Genomic DNA, 26927 nt, shown 5'->3' with positions numbered 1-26927 from the left:
CTGAAGAGGTTCCCGTAGTGGTTTTTTGACTCGTTCAAATAGAAAAAATCGCAGCAAACCATGTCTGGTGAATTCGACGGCTGTTGGATGGTATTCGTTTCGTTCTTGGTCAAAATTCACCGATAATGATGGTGCGTTATCAAGGTGCAAAATCTACGAGATGTTTTCCTACAGATCCTCTTTTTTTGGCGAATTTGTGAACTGCTTCACGTAACGTCATTAACTATCTGACCTTCTGGCAAAGATTAAAAAAATCGTGATGTACAATAGAGTTGTAATCCATAAAGACGACGTAGTTCACAATGGTTCATTCGGAGCTCTCCACTCACTCGCCTGATGTCTGGATTGCATGTCGTGCTCATAAACCCACGTTTCGTCTTCAGTAATGATACGTTTGTTAAATGTTGAGTCGCCTGATGAATATTCAGCCTTGGAAATCCTGTCTTTGACGATAACAATGCTGCCCATTTGTTACATGAAATCCATGTGCTTAGGGACCAACTTTGCATCAATACGTCGCAAACTCAAATCATTAACTACAATGTCCTGAACGGATCCATAAGCAGCTTCTGCCAGCTCTCTGATGGCTAATTGATCAACTTTTTTCTTATTGATCCTTTCATCAGTTCTCGTCGACATGGCCTGCCACTACTTTCGTTATTCTCGATAGGCTCACGATCTCTTCTGAAGCGTTCATGCCACTCGCAAGCGGCTGTTTTCGTTAGAGTATCTTTTCCGAAACGCCGAAACAGTCTCCCAACATTTCTAAGGCTTTCCCAACATTGAATCCACTTTTAATGCAAAATTTTATACAAACTCGTTGTTGCAAATTCTAAATTATTTTTAAAATTGTAAATGTAAAACCAAATCGAAAACACGTGGTAGAGGTAGATTAACTCAAGATGGCATAACTTTTACAAATTCCAAACAATTACGATAAAATTTTGGTAGGAATGTTAATCACGGCACTCAAATGAATGACTTAAAGCGTCTCATGGTAGTTGTTTCGGGAACTTTTTGATCAGGTGATATTTTAATCTAAAAGAGCAAAAAACGCGATTTTGGACATTTTTTTCCCCTAAAATATACCAAATATATATATACATAAGTACTGTTATTTTCATTTCGAATACCATTAAATTTGCAGCTATTCCTTTTTTTGGCGGGAAAGAATTTATGGGGAATAATTTACGCTGTTACAACAACAGTGAAATATAATTTGCATAAATTGAATTTAAGTTTTCAAAAATCGGAAAAATTATTGTAAATAAAAAATAGTAATTAATAAGGACGATTAGAACGAGGCGAATTAGAGTGAGACGGGTTGTCATAAAAATATTAATACATATTTCTATTGCAGGCAAAAAAGCGCAAAATGAATTGGAGGAGAAGGAAACCAAAGTGCGTGAGGAATTAGATGCTTTAAAGAAACAACATCTCGTTAACGAGACACAAATCAAGGAGCTTACCGTTAAATTCAATAAATTAGGCAGCGAACGAAATGCTCTGGACAAATTACATAAAATGAAAATCGAGAAAATTACAAGGTGAGCTAACAAATAATTGTGCCACAACCTTTTTCCTAACATATTTTGCCTGCCATTCATTACAGCCTGGAGAATGAGTTACAGTCGCTGCAAGAAAACCAAAAGCTTCTTGCTTCCACAACACCACCACCGTCACCACCAGCAATTCTTAATGTTGCTGTGGCGCCCATTGCCTCGCCGAGTTTGAGCAGCAAACTACTAAAGATTATACCAACGCTGAGCAGTGGTGAAATGGAAAGTATTGTCGATGTGGAACCTACAGCAGCGCTGCCCATCACAAGCGATCTGGTCGAGCGTTTGGTTGACGAATTTCAAACATTGAAAAATTCTATGAATGCCGTGGAACTGCAGCTATATGAAGCGAATGAAAAAATAGCCGAGCTATTGGAGAATGTAGGTTTAGATTTGTAAAATGAAAGTAGAAAATAAAGTTGACTAAAAATTGGAATACTTGCAGCAACACCATTTGGAGGAAGAGAACGAAACGCTACGCACGGAAAATACCAATCTGACCAAAGTCGCCAAATTGTTGACGGAAAATATGAAGGAAAGCGTTGAGACAAGCAAAAAGTAAAGAAGTTTAATATCTTTTTTTCCAGTAATTCAAACTTATTGAAAACTTTTTATGTCAAAACACAGAATGGAAGCTGCGCTGATCAAATTAAAGCAACGCAACGATGAATTGAATGCGAAGACACGCGACATAACCGATGGGCAAACTGAGCCAAGTCCTTCACCAACCACTATCCAGGCCAACGAAGAGTTCGAACAAATAAAAGAGGAAGTCGAAAGTCAAAATCGCGATCATAATGAGCGCATTGTAGAAATGGTGAGTTGACGCTGCAAGATTTGCAAATAAGCTTAAGGATATTCTATTGGTATTCTATTAAAAATTGAATTGAAATTGTGTGCAATGAGTGTACAATTAGCGAAGCGGCACTTACGTTTATCACTTTTATGTGCACTGACTCCAGGTAATAAACGGACCGACTTTAGTTGCTTGAAACGTATAAAACGCATGATTCATTTTTCTAATTTTTCAATTGCACCAACAACAAGAAGCAAAAAAAAACATACGTTTTCAACAAAAAAATGCTGCAAAATAAAACGCAATCATCAGACAAAATACTAGGCAAATGAATAATTGCAATTCTAGAACTTGCCCCATTTTTATGAGATTGGCACGAAAAGGTTAGCAAAATTCATTTGAAATACGACTGGCAATACGTAGGTAAATTGTATTCTGACAAAAAACAAAGAAAAAACTGTTTGCAAAATTTCTAGTTTAGTTACTAAAAGCCCTTACACTGCTAATGACAGTCTACGCAAGTCTTATAAATACATTAGGTAGGCAGGTAGGTAGAAGTGGCAATCGGTCTTTAAACCAACTCCCTTAGATCGTTACCTATCCATTGTGATACCACAGTAGCTGCTTACCTGCTACTCCTCGTTAAACCATGTTGTTTTAAGTGCACACCCATTGATCTAGCTGGCCCTTATATCCTTAAGGTCATCAGTATCATTCAAGAACGGTGAGCTAAAGTATATAAACCTAGGGCAAGCCACGCAGGACAGTGACAAAACAGATGTCTGACATGCTCTTCCTCCTCCTGATTCATGCAGCTTCTGCAATAGTCGAACCGAGGTACGTTCAATCTTTGAGCATGTCGGCTTAGGAGACAGTCGCCTGTGAACAAAGCAGCTAACATAGAGACGTTTTTCCTTTGACCTTTGAGCGCCTTACGTCAGATTCTGGCCAAATTATTTTTTGATAGCAGTATAGTAAGGAGTAAGTAAGCAAGTTGAAGGGACGATCCTACTTATACCACGCAGTTTGTAGGTTGAGAAGGTTATACCTACAATCTCTCCAAGAGGGAGGCGAGTGATAGTGCCCTTTCGCGCTAATTTGTCTGTCTTACAATTCTCTTGTAAGTCACTATTCTCTGGCACCCGTATCAAACGGATGCGGAAATATTCCTCCATGTTTGGTATTTGCGCGCAACAATCTCACCAAGAGATTTCATCTCCGCTTGTCTATCAGCATAAATATAGATTTCTCAAAGATAGTCACATTTTTGCTTAACCACATGAATGGTAAGAATTTCAGCCAGAAATACGCTACAGTGATTACTTTGACTTCAGTAGACGCCAAAGCCAACTTTATCGTCAAGCTTTGAGTCATCAGTAAATAATCATAAGCAATTTTTTCGGACCGGCTATATTGTCAACCCACTCATTTCTGGTTGGAAGTCTATTACTAAATAACAAACTAAAATATGGTTCATCCAAACAGCAGTCAACAAGATTAGTTGGACCCAGGCCGAGTGTTATCGCCGAGTGCCCAACACCTAAATCGCACTATAGATTAGTTACAAGCCGAGTAGTAGCCGAGTATACTGTTTATCCAGCAAGTCTACCTCCCTTAGAAAAAAAGAGTATTCAGAGGGTGTGGTTCTAAGAGCGTTGAACTTTCTAAACTTTTTTCTAATTATATTAAAAGAAGTTCAATATTCATAGACCGAATAATGTGCATATGCGTAGCATTAAGCCCCCACTGAGTTCTCGCAAAAGGGTACTCAAGGAAAGTAAAGGATGAAGAAGGAATCGTAAGGGTTTGGTTATGCATTTTTGTTGTTTGGGTAGGCAATTTACCGACTTTGCAAGTACTAGCGGTTAGTCTATCTGAGTAGTCCTAACAAAATGTTTAGCTGATAAAACGGGAATATCTTAGATAACTGCTTGTTATGTGTATGCCGTCGAGAAATATTAACAGACAAAGAATGTACCCATTAGAAATGTTCACTTCGACAGGGCAATCAGCTTATCTTGTCAACACAACTTGAAACACTTTCATATTTTCCTATGTTTTATTCACCTAAAGCCACACACGGTTGAAAGGGTGCAAAAGGCTGCACCTAATGTGATTTTGCTACTCGGCTCTTAGTGAGTTTGATAGAATCCAAGAGTTCACAATACAGTACCTGTATTTAAGAATACCTTATTAGAGACGTGCCACTCGATAGAGCTCCAAATTTCGGGACTTTTGTCCCGTAAATGTTGAGATGACTGTAGAAGATGTTGGAGGAGAAAGGAGAGTAATTACATTTTAAGCTCTGCATTCGTCATGATTTTTAAGCTTCTTTTTTTAATGGTCGGATTATTCATACAATTGCGAAAAATTAGTGTTGATTGAAAAGTAATTAGCCTTATTTTTTTAAAGCAGTTTTATTTGTATTTTGGCTTATACAACCGATATTCTTCAAAATAGGACCCTTGAGCGTCAATACACCGCTGTTAGCGGTCCTTCCACTGCAGGAAACATTTTTCAAACTCATCCGCCGGAATCGCGTTCAATTCGGCTGTTACAGTTTTTTGGATCGCCTCGATGGAGTTGAAACGCCTTCCCTTCAGCTTTCTTTTCAGGCGCGGGAACAAGAAGAAGTCCGGCGGAGACAGGTCTGTGCTGTAGGGAGGGTGAGGAAGCACCGGAACCCCCATCTTGGCCAATGCAGAGATGCAGAGGAAGGCGGGGTGCGCCGGCGCATTGTCGTGATAAAGGGTCCAATTGTTGATGAGGTCGGGTCTTCGACGTCCTCCCGGCCTTCCTTGAAAGACTTGTGCCACCGTTTAACCTGGACACTGGACAGAGATTGGTCCCCGTAAGCCTCCTTGAGTAGCCCAATGGTTTAGGTACTCGTTTTGTTTAGCTTTACGCAAAATTTGATCGAGTAACGTTGCTCCAACGATCGCTGAATTTTCGCCACTGCAAAATCCTAACACACTTTTAAAACAGCTTTCACGCGCGGAGCGATGTTGACTGCACCGCTGTTGCCAGCGAACAACGATCATTTTCCCCCACCGCGCGGGAAGGCTCATTACTTTTCAATCAAACCCTGTATTTACATTGCAATAATTTTCATGTTGAAAACAAACTATAATGTTTTTTTTGGTTTTTGTTATTGGTCTAAATAAGAAGGTGGATAAGATATTCGTACTAAATTTGAAAAAATCTGCGTGCTTTGATACGTTTTATTACACTTTTCATTCAAGTGAAGTTAGTCCGATTATTTTTTTGAGCCATTGTACCCATCAGCTCCTCGTTGCCTAGCAAACCTAAAGTGCCGTATGGCTATTTGACATTATGAACCTTTTTTTAATTTGGTTCTATTTAAAATTATGTGGCATATAACGACCAGTATTTATCTAGCAAAAACAAATCGATCTTAGCGCATTAAATTTATTTGGACGTGGGCAATGCCTACAACGAATATTATTTATGCTGCCACTATAGTTACAACAATATAAAAAAAATATATATATATTTAATATATATAAAATAAATACACTTAAGTTATATATTTTCTAAAAAGTTAATTATAAATATCTGGTATATTTAGGGCTTAAAACGAGTTTCTGGCTTCTTTAGGCCTTTCCAAAATATGTTCAGAAGCTCTTAGGCAATAATGAATCTGGCACAAATACCAAATATATCACAAAACTACATGCATACATACATACATACCTATACCGGCGTACCAAGTTTGCTTTGGTGGAGGGGAAATTAAAATATCTTCGTCGCTTTGTTGTTGAAAAATGCACTTGCAACAAACGTAACTACTACAGAGTAAGACCAAATGAAGACGTTTACAAAGATATATACCTATATTCGTGACTGTATCTGCTGCATACGTACGAGTACATGAGTTGGGCCTTTTAAAAATTAATATTGCCATGCGGCTGTTTGTTATTTGCTTTCCTGCATGAAGAAATCTGGTTTCTGTTATGTGTGTCTTTTATGCTGTGCTCGATTATTGTCTCAGGGTGATTGTCTTAGGTGGGGGAAACATTGAATGAAGTGTATACCTATGAAACCGAAATTTACTCAGGTCCCGCCATTGATGCGACGAAAGGAATTTCTAAAAAGGAAACTGTCTTGGAAAGGAAAAAAGAAATCATGTCTTCTTCCAAAAACACCCGCAACTTTAAGTGAGATTACGCAAAGTAGTTTTCTTAAAGCAAGGCTGGGAAATTTATTTAAATCCATTCTCTTTGCAGCCGATACTGCATCCCGGAATGACTCGGGATTTTCGCAACCAAAGTCAGGCTTCTTCTTCTTAGTGTTGGCATTGATCCTAACCCTCCAACCTAAGTTTATTTCTGCCGCGGTTGCCAAAGACGGTACCACTAGAAGTCAACTTCGGTTAGATATAATCAGTGCAAAGAGTCAAGCACCACAATTGGAACCTCTACGACTTCACTTCTCTGGTGTAAGCAGGCTCTAGTCCATGGTAAGGTCACTTTCGAAGCCGACGAAGCACAGTAACAGGGTGGAAATCACTTTTGGTGATTGTGGTTCGTCGGACTCAAAGCGAAGCTATTTTAGTCGACAGTTCATATTGCATCCTTCGTCAGCCTACAAGGAGGTTGCACAAATCGCCTTTTGAATATAAGATGAGAAAAATATGTATGTATCTAAGAAAAAAAATATTTTCTAATAGCACAAAAACATGATTCAATTATAGAATCGAATAATGGTACAAAAATATATGTATTCTAATATTTTTTGTTTGTTTTTGGTTTACAAAATTCCGGTTTCATAAGTATTATCTGATAGTTAAAAATGATCTATAAATGTAGGCGGCTTTTGAAATTTTTGTATAATACAGAATTGCAAAAAAGTGTGAGCGAGAAACCGTTGAGTAAAAGTTTGGTTGGGCATGTTCTGATACTAACGCGAAATTAATACACGTTGCTTGTTTGGTGCCGCGCAATATACATATTACTCAAAGAGGACTTGTGATCGAATTCACACTGCGCGAGAAATCAAAGCATGTTTGTCTACTTTCTCGAACGTTGCTATATACATATATCATTTCTGTCAGAGATGTGCACGTTCCATAGCATTATATTAAAAAAAAAAAAATATTTGAATAAAATTTAAAAAAATTTTAAATAAATTAACACAAAAAACTAGCACACTCTAATAATTAAATAAGACAATTGGTCAGCCATGTTGGAGTATGAGGACTTTATTCGATCGCGAAGCTCTTTGAAATTATGGTAAGGGTCGGAATAAAGTGATTCGGAGCACGAACAAATCAAGGTATATCTGCGGACCATTTTAACAGTTTCGAATTAAACCGAAGTTAGTTTAAGCTTACTCTATCGGAAGAGTTATCATTTTTGCAAATGGCGTCGTACGTCAATCATATTTGACACGTGCCTAGGCCAGCTGTGGTATACAAAGAGATAAGAAATGGAGCGCCTAAAGGTCAAAATAAAGATTTTCCGCACTCCAACTAGTTTATTTTATTTAGTAAAAAAATGAATCAAAAACAACATTGGATGATCAATTTTGTGCCACCTTTTGTGAAGTATACGCGTACGAATCTAACTGGAAAATCTCATAAATTCTAAACCATAAATAGTAGCCCCTTGTAGCAAGTATACGATGCCCACTGCGATGAATAAATGTTCTAATAGCGACTACGCCTCGAAAAGCAATAAAAAACCTCCGAGTTTATTTTCTCCTTGAAAATCTTCCCATAAAAAGCCAAAACCCTCCGAGTTTATTTTCTCCTTGAAAATCTTTCCATAAAAAGCCATCTTTCGAATAACATAAAGACTTAGGTACAGCATAAATCTTCTATTGAAGTTTTTTTTTTGAAAAAGGAAAAAAAAAGTAAAAAACAAAAAACAGTAAAGAAATAAAAAAAAAAATAAATAAATACAATAAAAAAATAAAAAAATGCGGCGCCGATTGAAAAGCTTCGCCTGTTATGTTGGAATTTGCCTTAACTTGCTGCTTTTAGTATAGTTGAATGGCGAATTTGTTTCCGCTTGCCATAAAAATACTTTTCAATTAATACAAAAACATTTTCTAATCAAATAAATTAAGGCTATCCGCTGTTTCCATATTGTACGTCTTTTGAATAACATTTCTTAATCCTGTTACATTTGCTGTACTATCAGCATACTGACATCTATCTAACAATTTCCATATTTATTATCGCTTTTGTCTATTATGCTTATTAAATTTATTTATTATCTTCTCAACGCATCTGTTACCCTTATTTGTGCTCGTTTTATATTTTTCCTTGTTTTGTGGTTTTTAGTTTTTTGTTTTGTATAACTCAACTTTCTTTTACATTATATTGGCTGGCGTTTTCCATGCTGCTTATACATAACACATCTTTAACTATATACAATTTTTTTTTCTACTAATTTTCCGCCCCCTTCGTAGAAATCTCTTATGGAAGTGGCCATACAAAAAAATACTAACGATGAACTAAACACTTTTAAACTGAAAGTGGAAATTCTGGAAGAGGAATTACGCAAGGCGATTGCACGTGCCGAGCATGCCGAGATCGAATTACAAAAATACAAAAATAATGCTAACACATCGACAAACTGTTTAACAACATCCGCACAAACTGAACCATTAATAATAACACCGACAGCGACAGCACCGACACCACCACCGCCGCCTCCACCACCGCCACTTCCTCCACCACTACCAACTAAATTAATTTATAAGCAGTCGGACGATGTGCCTGGTGATGCAGCAACATTCAGCGATAGCATCATAGAGCACAATTTGCAAAAGGAAAGTAGAAGCGATAAAATTATCGGAACTGTTAAGCAACAAGTGCAAGGCGCAGCAACAGGTAGGTTTCTCGTGTGCATACCAACGCATGTATGCATGTATGTATATGTCTGTGTATGTCACTATGACCAACATCGTTCCGGCACTAGCAACTCGAAATAACACGTACATGCATTTGCTGGATATTTATGTTTGTGTATTTCACACATACTAGTAAACCTCATATACATATGTATGTGTGTACTATTAAATGCAAACCATGTTATATAGCATTAAACTCATCAACATTCACGCTCATTCTCTTAGCACATGCACCGTTGCTCATCCATACACCCATATCTATTTAAAGCCGTGGTTACCGTTTTATTTATGTAAAGCTGTTATGTTTTTATATGTATCAGTGGCCGATGTCAAACATAAAAGTTTGTGAGTAGGGGGTTACATTTTTTTGTAAAGAGTGGTAACTTACATTCAAAGCTAAATTGTGGAAACTGCAAACAGAAAATGTTAGGTTAACAGAAAATGTTATTTTTTGTTAACACAACATTTTATGTTAACAGAATATGTTATTTTAACAGAAAGTTTTGAGGTAACATAAAATGCTGTGTTAACAGAAAATGTTAAGTTAACATAAAATGTTGCGTTAACAGAAAATATTATGTTAACAGAATATGTTATGTTAACACAAAATTTTGAGTTAACATAAAATGTTGTGTTAACAGAAAATGATGCATTAACAGGAAATGTTATGTTAATAGGAAATGTTGTGTTAACAGAAAATATTATGCTAACATAAAATCTTACGTTAATATAAAAAGTTTTGTTAACAGAAAAAGTTAGGTTAACAGCAAATTTTATGTTAACAGAAAATTTTGTGTTAACAGAAAATGTTATGTTACCAGAAAATGTTGAAAATTTAGCGTTAACCGAAAATATTAAGTTATCATAATATGTTATGTTAACAGATATAGTTATAGTTAACTGAAAATTGTATCTTAACACAAAATTTGCCTCACGGAAAGTGTTGTATTCACAGAAAATGTTCATTACAACAGACAAATATCTGTTGACGGAACGTGCTTACAGTGCTACATTTACGTTAATTGAAAATTTGATGTTAATGGAAAATGTTGTGTTAACAAAAAATAATACATTAACAGAAAATGTAATATTTTTTAATGCTCTGTTAACGGAAAATTAACCCAACAGAACAAAAAATGTTAGGTTAACTAAAAATTTTATATTAACAGAAAATGTTCTAATCTGCTCCTCACATGACTTTCCTGCAAGTGGCCCCCCAATTTCTCTCTTATCTATACGAGATTATTTTTTCCCTATTTTCCACCTGATAACCCAAAATGCATACTTTAATGGAAATAGCTAATTTTTCGTTGCTGTCAACCACAGAGTTTTAAATACCTATTCGATTATTCATTTTATAGTCGAGCTAGCTACTATAGCTACTTAAAGCGATTTTGAAGATTTTACCTCAAAGATGTTAGGAACCCTCAAGTGCATAAAATAGATCAAATGAGAAGTTAAAAAATTGATTATGTGTTTTTATTATATTTGCTCGACACTAAACTATTTTGGGAACAAGTTTTATAATATAGTTATAAGTTTTATCGCTAAAAGTTTGCTACATAACTGTTATTAGATGAACAACATTTTTTTTTTTCGCCGATAAGAGGTAACCTGCTTGATAACCTTTATATAAAAGAAATAATCTCTTCGTAAGCAATAACAGTTATTACGTGAAAAATAAACATTGGAAAATAACTCTTATCGGCAATGGAAAAAAAATTTCTCATCTAATAACTGTTATGAAATGTCTGTTTCATTGAATTTCAGAATTCGCGCAACGCTTTCAATTTGTAAATTTGGGTTAACTGTTATATTTGGTCACTGATTGTGATTACTGTCATATTTGCTTGAATATTTCATCTAAGATAAGTCGTATACCGTGGATCATTGTATGCATTTGTATTGGTAAATGTTCATACTAGCACACGTATCTGTATGTAAATATTTATGTGCATATGTTGTGCATATAAAGGGTTTTCCAATAACAGGTGTTATTGGTGAATAGATTGCGCTATCGAAAGATTATTAACGATTTTTATGGCCGGAATTTAATGGTATTGATCTGGATAACGTTTATTTTCAACAAGACGGCGCTACGAAAGCAAGCAACGAAACCATTGATCTTTTACGGGAAAAGAGAGATAACACCGCGAAACGGTGATCACAATTGACCACCGAGATCTTGTGATTTAACACCTTGTGACTTTTTTCTTTGGGGCCACGTGAAAGAGAAGCTCTACGCCAACAGCCCAGGGTCGATTCAAGACCTCAAAGATGGAATTCGTGAGGCTATAGAGGGCGAAGGGCAGCCACTTTGCAATTCGGTTATGGAAAATCTCATGAAAAGCATATTGTCCTGTAAGCTTGGTCGTGGTGGTTATTTGCCTGATGTTATTTTCACTATTAATGGCATACCTTCCTCTTTATAATGAAATAAATATCCGATCATTTATATTAACAAATAGCATTTTTCTTTGAATATCAAAATAACACCTCTTATTAAAAACCCTTTATATTTATCATCTCCCTTGGCGGAGCTTCATAAGCGTCAGTAGAGTTTATGATTGTGCAATAATGGCGGCCAATGTTTTGTTGTCGCAACTAATTGATTTTTACATTGAAAACTCAACGCAACAAAAACCACTCACACACACAAAAACAAAGACGGGATAGAAACATCAATCGTTGCTTTACACATCACAGTACCACACTTTATATTGGCATAATTAAATTTTTACCCTTACATCATACAATACATGCCCACAAACATTCGCACATGCATGTATACATGAATATGTATATGTATATACATAAATATCATATATACATGGATATGTATGTAAAACCCGAGTGCAATGCATGTCTCTGATTACTCATACGACCCGGCCGTTACCTTTGGTGCTGTTGACTTTCGAGTTTCGTTAGAGCTCGAATCTAATTAGTGAAAGTTACCGGCAGATGTAATCAAAAACAAAACCCGAAAAGCAAAATCAGAATCAATGTTTAACCTTGTGCGTATATCGGAAACAATGCTGATGGTGTGAGCTTATGAGGCTGCTTGGTAGGGATAGACTTCCGGCAGCAAATAGTGTTTTTTGTTAGAACAAAATTTCAGATAACAGTTTTGCATTAGCTAGCACTAGTTTTTTATGACTATTTTGCACATTTGCACATGGGCAGGTAGTTTCAATTCAATTTATAGTTAGCTTTACTTGTCACTTGCTGCTTCTGGCGCAAAAAAAAACTATTCCTCTATGCGAATTGGGTTTCTTAAAATGCGTCACTGTGCCGTATATGTACGTGTTGCGGTTGCATTTTTGTGATTTTTTTCTTTTGTGTATAATGGATGTTTGAAAGTGATTTTTTTATTTTATGTTTTGTCCTACATGTATACATATTTACGTATGTATGATAACCGTAACAGCTTTTATATTTTTTATTAAGGTAAATGCTATTATCCTTTGTTATCGTGTCGCTGAATATGACTACAAAAATATTTTATTAAGTGCTCATTGGTCTTATGGGCGCAAATTTTCAACAAAATAAGTAATAGCTTGCCGTGGTTACGCTTGGGTAAACAACTTAAATAAATCAGGCAGAAACAATTTACCTCTTACAATTTGCTAGAGTGTATACCTTTTTTGTTTTGAGTATTACTCTTAAACTGTTAAGATTACATGCTTTAAACAAGCGACAGTCTCTTTCTACAATTTTTTCTTTAAACGAAGTCTCTTACAACTCCCAAATCTTAAATGGCAACAGTGACGTGAGTGCTGGCACTCGAGTGAGCCAACTATTTGTTTGATTAACCCACAATGATCAACAAAATCGGTATCTTAAATTAGCCAATATCTGTACAGTCGACGGCAAGGCAATTAAAACGTATACTACCGTACATACATACATATGGGAAATATTAGGTGTGCACAGAAAACTAAGAGCAGTCAATCAATACTACATACGATTTTTTTATTATTTGCTTCCTTAAAATATTACACCTGTCCCTAGACAATAAGTAATTTAATTTACAATGAGACGGAATGAGAGTAATATTGAAGGGATGATTCCCTGCCCTCAAGCTCATTTAGAAGAAATTCAATATACATAGTATTTAAAACAAGTGACAAATACGATTAGTTGACAATTAACTATATAGGCAAGGTCTGTTGGTGTTTGACGGTTAAGCCGAAGTTGGGTAGATTTCTATACGATTGAAGACAATAAATAGACTCCAAAGAAGTGACCGATGTTGCCAAAACTAAGACCCAAAAAGGTTTTAGATGGTGAGCGTGGCATGAACGAGCCTATGTTTCAAAAATCGAGTTTAGCTGCATATGCATCATGGCGTGTGCATCAAGAAATGCCAAAAATAATATTTTTGCTAGAATAAATATTTTTGCTTGACCAAATTAGTCCGTCTATATTTCATTCTGCACACAGAGCAATATTCAGTTCACTGCACTAAGAAATTTGTAAACAGGCATAACCCTTCAAAACCAGGTAAAACTGTTTTTAGTCCAAAAAGCGTTCGAAGTATTATCAATATTATATTAATATTAATTAGCAATAACTATTTAGGAAATTAGATAAGATATCGAGTATAAAAGATAGAGAGAGATAAGTTAAAATGGTTGGCCAAAGAGTGGGCACACTTGGTCGAAGAAATCAAATTCGAAGAAAAGAAATAGAACGAAAGGAGGATGAGGGCAAGGTGTGTGGGGTAATTGTGAATTACGAACGATGACTTAGTTACGATTGCGTTAACTGCTTCACGCTGGATGAAGCTCATCAGGTTGCAAATATCGAGCCCTGCTATATCAGCAGACGTAGCAAAGAAATGAGAGCCAATATGCCTGTTGAACCAAGGATTATTTTCCAAGGCAGCACAAAACTTAGGTAGTGGGGGTGCACAAATGTTGGCCAGAGAAGCGACAATTCCTGTTGTTTGCGACGAAATGACGAAAAAATCGTGTAGTCTGAGACGAACTGAGTATAAAACTAAAATCCTTAAGGAAACCAAAATTCTGCAGCTACAGACGAAACGACGCACAGTGCGGCCGATTCCCGAAAATCTGGCCAAAACTCAAAAAATTAAGTAATTGATTCAAAATTTCTTACTCGGGCGTTGTCGGGGTCGCTGATTACGAATTTGATCTTAAAATTTTGAAAATCCACCCCCTTCCACCCCTATTGGCCACCCCCTCACCTGAAATAGCGTATATTCAAGAACATAATCAAGATGCATGTTAATTTATATGTTTTCGGGGTCGCAAGGTAGCAAATGGTAGCAGCTGAATCTTGTTTTATTCAGTAACCATTACTTTTTTGAGTAACCTTTAATAGGTTTTAAAGCAGCATATGACGGCGTTGTATTACTATACAGTTTGAAAACTCAAATTTTATAAAAAAAATTGCAAAAAATGTATCTACGTATTGCTGCAGCTAAAAATTTTGTGTCGAGGTATTGATATGTACTAAAGATTTCTCGCATTTTACTAACCTTCCGAAGATGATTCCATTTGGTTTTGTTCAATTTACTCCATTACAAAATCTTTCAAATGTGTACAACTTTCACTATTCATCGACAGTAATACGATGCTCAAACGAAGGCCACGTTGCGACTGAAAATACAGAGGATACTTAGGGTACAGGACGTTTCTATGAACGGTTTTCACTACTCAAGGCATTACTGTAGCCAACCCAAAGACAAAAAAACTCTATCTAGAAACTTTTTTTTTCGACTTTTGGCCAGCTTTTTGGGAATCGGCCGCACTGTGCGACGACAAAAAATATAAGTTAATTTATTCACTTCAAATTACGATTTACAATTTTGACCAACCATTTATAGAAATGTTCCCCTTTATATACAAAAAATATTTCAATCCAAGCCTGCTTATTTCTATAGAAAGACAGAACCTACTTATTTCTACAGAAAATCAAAGCCTACTTATTTCACAGAAAAGCAAGTGCTGATAAACCTTAAAGTGTATAACTCACATTTGAGTATTTTAATATTTGTTGCGAATGCCATTAGGGTAACCCAACAATGCCTAAATCTTAGCCCCGCGGGAGCCGGTCAGCTAATTAGAAGGTGCTGAGATGATTCTACCACCACAAAGCTAACGCAAAAAGGACTCGAAGTAATGCCGAGTTTCGTAGCATACACACCACGCGGATAGTGGCCTGTAAGGGCACTCACGAAATTTGAGAACTGAGCTAGTGCCAGAAGATGCCTTGAACGCCTCCGATCCACACGTGGCCAAACAGATTTCGCGACTCTACATGTTTGTGTACTTGCCCAGCGTTCGCTGAGTTGACGCGAAGCCCAGCCAGACTTGGAATACACTGCACTGGTCCGGTAACCTAAAGTTGATAGAGGGAGGCAAGCAGATCTTTTGTACTCCAAGAGAATTTCCCTAGCCTCCATGCCAGCCATGGCATCTTCTGACTCCGTTATGAAGGTTAAGAGGCCATATTCCTAATGACCGTAGAATCTACTACAATTTTCTTGAATTTTGTTTTATTAAATTCATGGTGTCACAGGTGAGAGATTCATTCGGTGCAGATGTGAACGAGGTCGATTATAAGAAGTGAGCTAACCTGTAAGAAATCTCTAAGCGACATTAGTCAGCCGTTATACTTTAGTCCTACTAAAGTTATTATCAAAAAAAGTTTTGCTTGGCTGAGAGCTCTCAATACAACCCACTATTGGCCCTACACTCAGTTAGTAAAGACACTCATATTAGCCGCCTAGTCGTGGTCCAGTAATTTTTACTGTTTTAATAAGTCCTACATGAACTTCTGATAATTTGCATCTGTTATTTGTTCTGCAGATTTTGATATTAGAAGATCTTAGAATTGGTTCTTCTTTTTACTTCATAATGCAAGTTCCCTCATATTTTATCCAATTAATTGTAGCTCCGTTGCTTGAGCCTTGTTTGCGTCAGCTGTGTTTATAGAGTTAAACTAAGCCAAGCCCTAAGCACTCGGCAAGTTTGGTAAAATTTATGTCACCGACTTTGGTATTTAATACAATTTATTCAATCAAACATTGGTATTTACATCGCAAATATGCTTTCATCATAGCGTACATGAACACATAATTATTTATGTATATATTTATTATTTGCCAAGGCAGCAGTTTATGCAGACATTTCCGTTTGATTATAAATCACATGAATAACTTATATGTGCTTACACATAAGTACATACATACATTTATAAATATACATATAGATTAACATGACTACCCTCCAGTGAATACCTCAAACTTGGCAAACATTCTCGTTCATGAGCTAGTGATAGATGGAAGTAGTTAGACTAGTTCCAAAGGGGCCGTAATTAAACCAGTTTCAAGCTGACCAATTAGAGGTGTATTCGAAACAAATATTCTGGACTGTATAGTGTCTATTCGCCCCATTTTTAGTGAATTTTGTATTAGAGCCTCCTCAGCTGGGCAACAAGGGCGGATTTTTCCAAAGCTTCCGACAGAGCTTCTCACAAATTTTATCAAATTATTTCGCTCGGGTTTGACTCTGTTTTCCTAGCATGGTTGAAATCCTATTTATGTGGAAGGCGTTGTGTGGTCACAATTGATGGCGTATCCCCTGAAACATTCATTGCCTACTCTGGAGCGCCTCAGCGAAGTGTTTTAGGTCCGCTACTCTTTTTGTTATTCATCAACGACATTAGCAATTGCTTCTCATTTGCTAAATTTCTGTTGGACTTAAAAATGTTTTCATTTATAAATAACACAATTGACGTATGCAGGCTTCAAGCAGATATAGAAAAATTTATTAACTTTCTTTAAATATCAAAAAATGCTGTCATGGCACTTTTTCCAAAATCCCTATTTCCCCTTTTCATACTTCTTATAGCATATCTAATATTGTATTATACTTCAATCTGTGAAATTTGAGGATTTGGGTGTAATTTTTGGCAGTCGTCTTTCATGTAATAGCCACATTAATTTCATCTTATCAAAATCCTATTCTGTCTTTGGCTTTGTACGACGGAATAACTCAAAGTTTACGGACCCTTATACACTGAAATTGCTGTGTACTGTATTCGCGCGCTCTAGATCTGAATACGCCGGAGTTATTTGGCGGTCATGTTCCTAGTTTTTAATCGACAGTATCGAACGCTGGAAAAATGTGTCCCTGAAATTAAAATTAAAATTTTAGTTAAAAAAAAAATTAAATTAAAATCTTCTGATCCTATGCCATCTTACACATCACCTTTGCTATTGATCCACTTGAAGTCTTTAGAAAGTAAAATATCGATTCTTACTCTCTCGTATGTATTTAATGTTATTCAAGGCGACATTGATTGTCCATTTCTGCTTCAATGTATTAATTTTCTTATACCGCCCACAATTTTTCGTAACTTTCTAGATTTCTCAGTTTCTAAGAAAGAATTGTCTGTACTATTGAACTCTAGATTTAGTAGTCAGTCTGAAATTATGTTTTCTTAACTACCTGAAAATAAATAAATCATTTCCGAAAAAAAATGTTCAAAGTTGCCGCTCGCCCAAAATCCACAGACAGTCACCCGTTGTGGATGTATCGGCTTCTCCAAATATGACAATTCTGCAGCTGAGAGGAAAATGAGCTTCATCTGAAAAAAGTATTTTACGGCATCCAAAAGAGGGTTCGAAAAAGTAAAAAGTAAAATAATCTCGGACAAGTAATCAGTCCTCAAAGCCTTAAATAGGTGTACGTCGTTCAACTCAAAAGTCCTTACAAAGTTTAACAATACACTCAAGAAACTGGCGATTCTTAATCAGGTCTCCCTGATTTAGATACCTGGCCATGAGGGCCACGATAGGAACGAGAAGGCAGACTTTTATACCAAAAAAGGGGCGGAAGGGCCAACTCCATTTTTCGGCTTTAACCAAAACAATCTAAAATAGGAAACTAAAAAATCAAGGAATACTGGAACGGCACAAACGGCCTTAATCACTCCAAAAAGTTCCTCAACTTGAATACCAACAGGGTAAAATCTGCTCTAACCTTAAATAAAAAGGGCCTCAAATTACTCTGTGGATCACTAGCACTTACACCTTGCCTGCAATAAAGATTTCAATACAATAGAACAATCTAACACTAGTTTATGCAGGTTGAGTTGTGATAAAGAGGAGTCCATGTAACACCATGGAATACCAATTGTGAAGCATTAGTTCACAGGATACACAGAATCCTGGGCTCGTGCCTACTAGAGGATGAAGAGTTACAAATGCTCCCTCCTAAGGAGCTGGTTCGATTCCTCGCAATACTAAATAATTTAAATGAAGCATTTAGAGGCGCACAATTGATCAATCTGGTCGTTGTGCATAAAGATCTTAGTCCAATATACTAATAGGTCTATTAATTAGTTCGTGCGGTTTTACAACAGATGGCGTAACTTGATTATTATTCCATCGATCCACATTTCCAAACATTCATTGGAGAGCTACTGTCGTAAGGCACAAACGTCAGTATAAGTTTTTTATTTGAAGCGTAAACAACAATATTTTTACCACACTTGAAAATGTCGAATTTCGTGCCAAATAATGTGTTTTTGCGGGGAATTCTTCTTCATTATTTTAATATGAAGAAAAAAGCAGCCGAAAGTCATCGTATCTTGGTGGAAGTTTATGGTGAGCATGCTCTAGCTGAGCGAACGTGCCAGAAGTGGTTTGCACGCTTTAAAAGTGGTGATTTTGGCTTGGAAGACGAAGAACGCGAGGGTGCGCCGCCAAAGTTCATGGATACCGAATTGGAGGAATTGCTCGATCAAGATCCGGCTCAAACGCAAGAAGAGGTTGCAAAAACTTTGGGAGTTGATCAATCAACCATTTCCAAACGTTTAAAAGCCATGGGAATGATCCGAAAGGTAGGCCATTGGGTGCCGTATGAATTGAAGCCAAGAGACGTTGAACGCCGTTTTATGTCATGCGAACAACTGCTTCAACGGCACAAAAGAAAGGGTTTTTTGCATCGAATTGTGACTGGCGATGAAAAGTGGGTCCATTACGACAATCCAAAACGTCGGGCAACGTATGGATACCCTGGCCATGCTTCAACATCGACGTCGGCGCAGAATATTCATGGCCTGAAGGTTATGCTGTGTATCTGGTGGGACCAGCTGGGTGTTGTGTATTATGAGCTACTGAAACCGAATGAAACGATTACGGGGGATGTCTACCGACGACAATTGTTGCGTTTGAGCCGAGCACTGCGAGAAAAACGGCCGCAATACGCCGATAGACACGACAAAGTTATTTTGCAACATGACAATGCTCGGCCACATGTTGCACAAGTGGTCAAAACATACTTAGAAACGCTCAAATGGGATGTCCTACCCCACCCGCCGTATAGTCCAGACCTTGCGCTATCCGATTACTATCTCTTCCGATCGATGCAACATGGCCTGGCTGACCAGCACTTCCGTAATTACGATGAAGTCAAAAAATGGATCGATTCGTGGATTGCGGCAAAACCGACCGAATTTTTCACAAAGGGAATCCGTGAATTGCCAGAAAGATGGGAAAAAGTAGTAGTAAGCGATGGACAATACTTTGAATATTAAATTTGTAACCATTTTACGTCAATAAAGTTTCAAATTTCGAAAAAAAACCGCACGAACTAATTAATAGTCCTATTATTTTTTAACTTTTTTCCATTTTGTATAAGAATGCTTCAAGAGTTAAGAAGGCACGAATTGAGGATTACCTGAATATGAATATTGATAAAGTCAGTCATGTATAATAAAAGGTTTCCCAATAACAGGTGCTATAGGTGAATGGATTGCGCTATCGAAAGATAATTAACGATTTTTTATGGCCGGAATTGGATGGTTTTGATCTGGACAACGTTTATTTTCAACAAAACGGCGCTATGTGCCACACAAGCAACGGAACTATCTTCATTATCTCTCGAAGAGGTGATCAAAATTGGCCACCGAGATCTTGTGACTTCTTTCTTTGGGGCCACGTGAAAGAGAAGGTCTACGCCAACAGCCCAGGGTCGATTCAAGACCTCAAAGATGGAATTCGTGAGGCTATGGAGGACATAGGGCAGCCAGTTTGCAATTCGGTTATGGAAAATTTCATGAAAAGGATATTGTCCTATAAACGTGGTCGTGGTGGTAATTTGCCCGATGTTATTTTCCACTATTAACGGCATACCTTCCTCTTTATAATGAAATAAACATCCGATCATTTATCTTTGAATATCAAAATAAACCTCTTATTAAAAACCCCCCTAGTTTTTCGGTCCATTAGAAATAATTCATTAGCTGAGCAAATGCTGATGCAAAGCTTCACTACTTAGTTTTTTGAATATTACAATGCTGATGTATAGCCTGGCAACAAGCATTTCGTAGAGTACCGCCAGCTGCTAGCTTTGAGAAAAGATAAAAGGTAGTTAGTCTGCAAAGCGGTTGGTATTAAAGCAGTTCAGAACTGTTAGGTGTGACTACAGGGACATTAGAGGCAGATATGTGCGTGTGTGCGCATACAGATGCTGGCAAGTGGACACTATTTGCTTTGCTGGTCAAATATGCTGGTAAGGAATGAAAGTGCGTTAGCGATGTCGGCAGCAAGATCTAGAGATAGGTGCATATACATATTAACATTTGTTATATATACGCACACATTCACATGCACAGGCATATGTAGTAAAGCGACTTGCTACAAAGCATACCAAAGTCCATAAATGAAGCTTTGAATTCAACTGGTTAGTCGGTCGACATGCTGCAGAATTGCCATACATGCACGAGGCATATGGTTACTTGTAAGATGTAATTGTATACGTGCATATTGCATATTTGTGTAAGCAGCGCATACCTTTTGCGAGTATATTTACTTACAAAGAGAAAAAATATCGATCGTAAAGTAAATGATTATGAGGAAAATGTCTGCACATAACATGTCTGTGTGTATGTCTGCGATTGCTTCTAAATATATGAATGAGCGTGCGTCGGTTTGCACCTGCACTACTGACACACAAATAAACGAATTCATGCTTATGACTGTTGGCAGAATCGCTATCCCTTTCACTGATGCTAGCGTTGATGTTGATAGCTATGTTGATACCTATGCTGCTTTTATAATGTCGATAATGCCAATGATGGAAATGATGGTGTACGTGTCGATGTTTGCATTTGAAAAGCAACTACGGCACCGGCAATGACACACAAGGAAATGACGAGTCATTTCTTGGAAGCAACGTACTTAGATGCGTCTACACTGTCAGCTGATAGCGGAAATGCTATGTGCGAAATGATGCATTTGAAGGCTGGTAATGTTCATATCTAGTTAAGGTGCTCGGAGGATCTTGAACATTTTTTTAATTTAATATATATCATATATATAATTGGCTCGTACACCTTTTTTGGGTGTTTGGCCGAGCTCCTCCGCCTATTTGTGGTGTGCGTCTTGATGCTGTTCCATAAATGGAGGGACCAAACCGAGTCCGAACGGCAGATATTTTTTATGAGGAGCTTTTTCATGGCAGAAATACAATCGGAGACTTGCCATTACCTGCCGAGGGGCGACCGCTATTAGAAAAAACTGTTTCTTCATGTTTGGTTTTTTACCGAGACTCGAACCTACGTTCTCTCTGAATTCCGATGGTAGTCACGCACCAACCCCTTGAGCTATGGCGGACTACCAAAAAAAGTATGGCTACATGGATATGTGTCGGCACAAATTTCGGAGCAAGAAACAAGAAGCAGAATATACTTTTTCAAAGGTTTCGGTAGCGCTAGAGTCGAATTGACACTCAGAATAAATAACACTTAAAACTTCGTTGTAAAAACACTGTTAATTTTTGGTGAAACATATCGTTGATTTTCCAATGGCCGAAAAATATACCCGAAACATTGCTCTATTTCCACCGAAACTTTTTTTCAATATACGAATATCACGTCATACCACTTCTATATTAAAAGTGCAAATTCATCCCATATTAAAATAATTAAAAATATAATTATTATTAATTAAATTTTTATTTTTTATTCATCTGAAAAAATACTTTGTTTCATTCGTCTGCCTATTTCATATGCTTGCGCGTAAATTTCAGTTGATTATTCTTATGAGGCTGTTTCATTACCAAAAAGCTTAAGTTTCTTTTTTATTTGTGTAGTCATTAATTCTTTTTGAGTGGCTTCCTTTTTAACTTTTTATTCTGTTCAAAAATGTGAAAAATTTCAAATAAATTCTTCTGAATGGTCAAAATTATGTGCAATATTTATTTCGGAAGAGGCTTTGTCATGATAATTTTTTACTTCGATTTGTTCCTGATGAGAGTGAAACGTTCGTTTTGGCATTCTTCAACGTGATGCAGTTGCTTGATTGCACTTTGAGTTAAAAATAAACTGAAACAGTTAGTATTTTCGTCCAATTTAAACATAATTTTGAAGAAGGTTTTATTGTGTACGTGCAGAAGAAATTTGCACTAAAGTCAGCACTGTTTACTTAGAAAAGCTAAGCCGCTTCACGATCGGCTATCAGCGAATTTTTGGGAATCAGGCCGACAAAAACTGAGTGATGTACGAGAGAATGAAGGCAGCCAGTGCCCATATTTAACGAAATGTTAGATGACAACTGTTTGGAAGCGCGTGAGAATACGTGTGAAATGAGCGGGCCCAATTATGCTGTCAAGTCCTTTATGGCGTGGCAGCAAAAGTTACTCTCACAATTTTGATTCGGATATCCAAATCTTGTAATCTTTCATTATTGATTTCGATTCTCATTTGATGTATTTAAATTACAACAAAAGCAAAAATATCAGTGCGTTCATAGGAATTTGCACTGGTGTATGGTGTATTGACTCGGTGAATATAAATATTTGTCAAAAAAAAACTGCACACGGGCGTCTAGATGGTGCTGGGATTGTGATGTTTTCGAAAAAATGTAATTATAACCCTTTTTCATTTAAATTCGAAAAATACATTTATATACAGGTATACACCTGCGTTCCAAACAATAGGAACGCGACGAATTACTAAGTTTTAGTTTTTTATGTAATTAATATTAAAAACAATGTTAATGAAATTTAAATTAAATTTCAAAAATACATTTATATACAGGTATACACCTGCGTTAGAAATAATAGGAACCCGCCGAATTGCTAAGTTTTAAATTTTTTTCTTGTATTTAATATTTTATATTTTTATCAGAGCACAACAAAAACCATATAACTCACAGCTTCAAACTGTGTATAAAATTCACAAAAGTTTAACAAATCAAAAAAAAAATCATATTTCCAACTTTTTGGGTTAAAGCCCGATCAATATTAGTACAAAAAGTGTAAGTTGAAGTCGCTAAACCACTGCGTTGATTTTTTTGTTTTGTTTTTGTTTTTATTGAACACTATGCAGTTAGAAAAATAAAAATAAATACAAAAAATTAGTTAAAATTTTGTAACTTGTCGTGCTCCTATTGTTTTGAACTTGTTGCTTCATGTAAAGGAATACCTCAGCAGCAAACGGACCCGCCATTGAGATATTTCGAAAAGCTGCCGGCAACTTCTTCAAGGAAAAAAAAATAATTGCGGTCTTTCGAAATAAGTGAAGCCTAGATGCCAGTAGGGAATACTTTGTACCTTTTTTTATGTCGTCAAAGATAGATAGATTTACAATTTTACGCAATAGGAAAACGCTTTAAAACTATTGAAACTTATTATGAAAATTGTCGATTTTTAATAACAAATATTACAAATTTCCTGTTTTTTTTGAAAGAAGTGATGGTCCGCCGGCAGTTGTAGCCGAATGGGTTGGTGCGTGACTACCATTCGGAATTCACAGAGAGAACGTAGGCTCGAATCTCGGTGAAACACCAAAATTAAGAAAAACATTTTTCTAATATCAGTTGCCTCTCGGCTGGCAATGGCAAGCCTCCGAGTGTATTTCTGCCATGAAAAAGCTCCTCATAAAAATATCTGCCGTTCGGAGTCGGCTTGAAACTGTAAGTCCCTCCATTTGTGAAACAGCATCAAGACGCACGCCACAAATAGGAAGAGGAGCTCGGCCAAACACCCAAAAAGGGTGTACGCGCCAATTATATATATATATAATGGTCCAATGAGTCGGCAATTCAAAAGTTGTTAAAAAAATTTCAAGAAATTGGTTTTGTCGAGGATAGAAAAATTGCTGTCAGACCATACCAGGGTTTTTGAAAAGTAAACTCTATGTGAATAAACCAACAAAGTTTCCAGAGCTGAAACACAACATTCATATCGAGATTGCTTAACTCAATGCGATAATGTCGGAGTGAGTCCTTGGAAATTTTAATTCGTGTATTATTGCCTGCAGACGTTCTCATTGTGGGCATTTAAATGATCTAATTTTTCACATACCTATAATTGTTAAGAGTCGTATTTTGAATAAAGTTAGTGATTTCTGGAAAAAAATGAGAAAAGTATTTACATTTTTGCACGTTTTCCTTTGATCGACCCTTTGCAATCTTAAAGCACTAAATCGAGTATTTCGTGCTTAACATTAAAATCAAAAGGAGCAGAATAAAAATAAAGTGAACGATGGCAGAATCATCATTTGTAGTGGATTGGACTGTTTTGGCTTATTACAAATGAAGTTCTAGTAGTTTTACACATACCTTGGCTGCTCAGGTAGATTTCAAGAAAATGAAAAAGGGAAACCGAGTGCAGTACAATGGGCTTAAGGGGGAACGCCACTGTGGGGGGTCAAAAAATAGTCGATTTTTGGGAACTTTTTTTTGTAAGTAGGAATGATTATTCGAGGGTCGGGCAAAAAACAATTTATTATATATGTATTAAACTATGTTGATGTAAATTTTTATTAAAAAATATTGAAAATTGACAAATTTATGTAAATAAATGTAACGAGTTAAAAAAAATGACGTCATCTGGTGGCACCGATACTACAGCAATGAATAATCATCTGAAATCAAAAAACCAAAATACCACCAAATGGTGGTGATTTGAATTTAGATGTGTGGTTTTACCATTTTTTTTGATTTTCAACAGGCCCAAAAATATAGTTATTTTCATAATTTTGAAAATCGGCTACGTACAACGATAGCCAATGCGATAACAAAAAAGAAAATTAAAATCGGTTCATTAGTTTTCGAGAAATCGTTGCCATCGAATCGTAAACGCTACGGGGCCGAACCGACGGGCGCTCACTTAAGTGCACACAGAATCGAGAATAAAGCGAATTTCGCTTTAAAATTTTTTACCACATTTTCTTGAGTAGTTATACTAAAAATTTATGCAAACACAAAAAAATCGAATTTTTTGAATTTTCACTGTGGCGTTCCCCCTTAGGGTAGTAGTAGTCTGGTCAAATACTCATTTTTTATAGATATTTTTAAGGAATAAAAAAAAAAAAATGCGGTCATTTTGATTTTATAGTATGTTATTATTGACATCAAATAGTATACAAAAACAATTTTTTTTGTCATATTTGTTTGTAATAGTGTGGCACCAAAGTAAGCGTCGTAAAAAAAATGGATTTTGGTTCTTCAGGACATCTGATTGATCTAAAATTTTCATCAGTTATTCCACACATCATTTGTTCCGGCAGGTGTGACAATGGGAAAAACTTAAAAAAAATATCTATAAAAAGTTAGTATTTGACCAGACTACTTCCTTAATGTTGGCTGAGTGCAGTACTTGCTAGCTGTGCCAACAAAAACAGAAAGAAACCATGCATTTTATATTTCCTCATATGAAATGTTTATTCACTTACTTCGTTGCAAAATCTGTAAAAATCAGTAAAAATTTCACCTGAACTTAAACGCAATGATACAACTTTGTTCCTCCCTTAGTACTTTAAAAGGTGTAGGAAATTGGATTGGAGACTGCAAACATAAAATTTACATTCACACTCGTTCGGAATTCTTTTATATTGAAGACAATGCTCGACAACGTATCGAAGCAATTTTCAAAAATAACGGAGTTTTTGAGCGACTTGAAACTTACACTTAAAATAGTATATCCAGGAGTTTTCTACAGATTCTAAGGTGAATATTTTGATGACAATTTTTTGAAATTTGTTAATTTTTTGTGAGTTTTGTACTAAGTTTGGAACTTTTATTTATAAGGTTTTCATTATACAATAATTTATATATATGTATACTTTTTATGCTAAATTTTTTGTAATTATTTATATAATCGGTGCTTACAGTCCAATGGGTTATACTTTTGTAAAAAAATTAAGGATAAAATGTAGCAGGAAAAATATTTCGAATATTGTAAAAATATTGATAAAGCGACATAATTATGTGAGCGCAAGTGTATGCATGTATGACTGGTGTATAGTAAAAAAATTTTGAATTTTTTCAAAACCATTTTTTAGTGCAGGCTAATATTCCCTGCTTAAATAATTTACAACAATTTGAATGATGTGGTTTTTCGGCGGTATTTTATTCTCGTTCATTTATATATTTTCAATTATCTTTTCACAGCAACTTTCTATAATTTTATTTATAAATTAAACTAAATTGAGAGTGAGCCTCATCAGCTTATCAAAACCACTCAATTATTTGGCAATTTGCCAGCAATTAATTTTTCATTATCACTTGTTCACTTCATTAAAAAAATTACTTTCATAAAGCGCATAGCTAATAGCTGTCGGCATCACAGCATTGATTGCTTCTCTCACTTCCTCCTTGTCATGTGCGGAAATATAAACGCGCACACATACACACACATAGAAAGTGAATT

The 26927-nt window shown here is 36.2% G+C and overlaps 1 protein-coding gene across 4 annotated transcripts in view; it reads left to right on the top strand.

Moving 5' to 3' along the window:
• The window catches only part of LOC129242101 (shootin-1), an 86203-nt gene that overhangs the window by 40533 nt on the left and 18743 nt on the right, over positions 1 to 26927 (top strand). For 2 of the 4 annotated variants that reach the window (XM_054878698.1, XM_054878704.1), the window contains 5 exons: positions 1361 to 1547; positions 1613 to 1940; positions 2005 to 2117; positions 2187 to 2376; positions 8791 to 9214. In XM_054878698.1, coding sequence (XP_054734673.1) covers positions 1361 to 1547; positions 1613 to 1940; positions 2005 to 2117; positions 2187 to 2376; positions 8791 to 9214 — 1242 coding nt within the window. Of the gene's footprint in view, positions 1 to 1360; positions 1548 to 1612; positions 1941 to 2004; positions 2118 to 2186; positions 2377 to 5944; positions 6171 to 8790; positions 9215 to 26927 lie in introns of those variants that run through there. The other 2 variants (XM_054878712.1, XM_054878717.1) reach the window with 2 other exon arrangements.

This window comes from Anastrepha obliqua, chromosome 1, assembly GCF_027943255.1.
Source record: "Anastrepha obliqua isolate idAnaObli1 chromosome 1, idAnaObli1_1.0, whole genome shotgun sequence".
In the NCBI taxonomy this organism is placed as follows: domain Eukaryota; kingdom Metazoa; phylum Arthropoda; class Insecta; order Diptera; family Tephritidae; genus Anastrepha; species Anastrepha obliqua.
The sequence above is the reverse complement of the archived record's forward strand: the minus strand, read 5'-3'. Positions and strand labels throughout refer to the sequence as shown.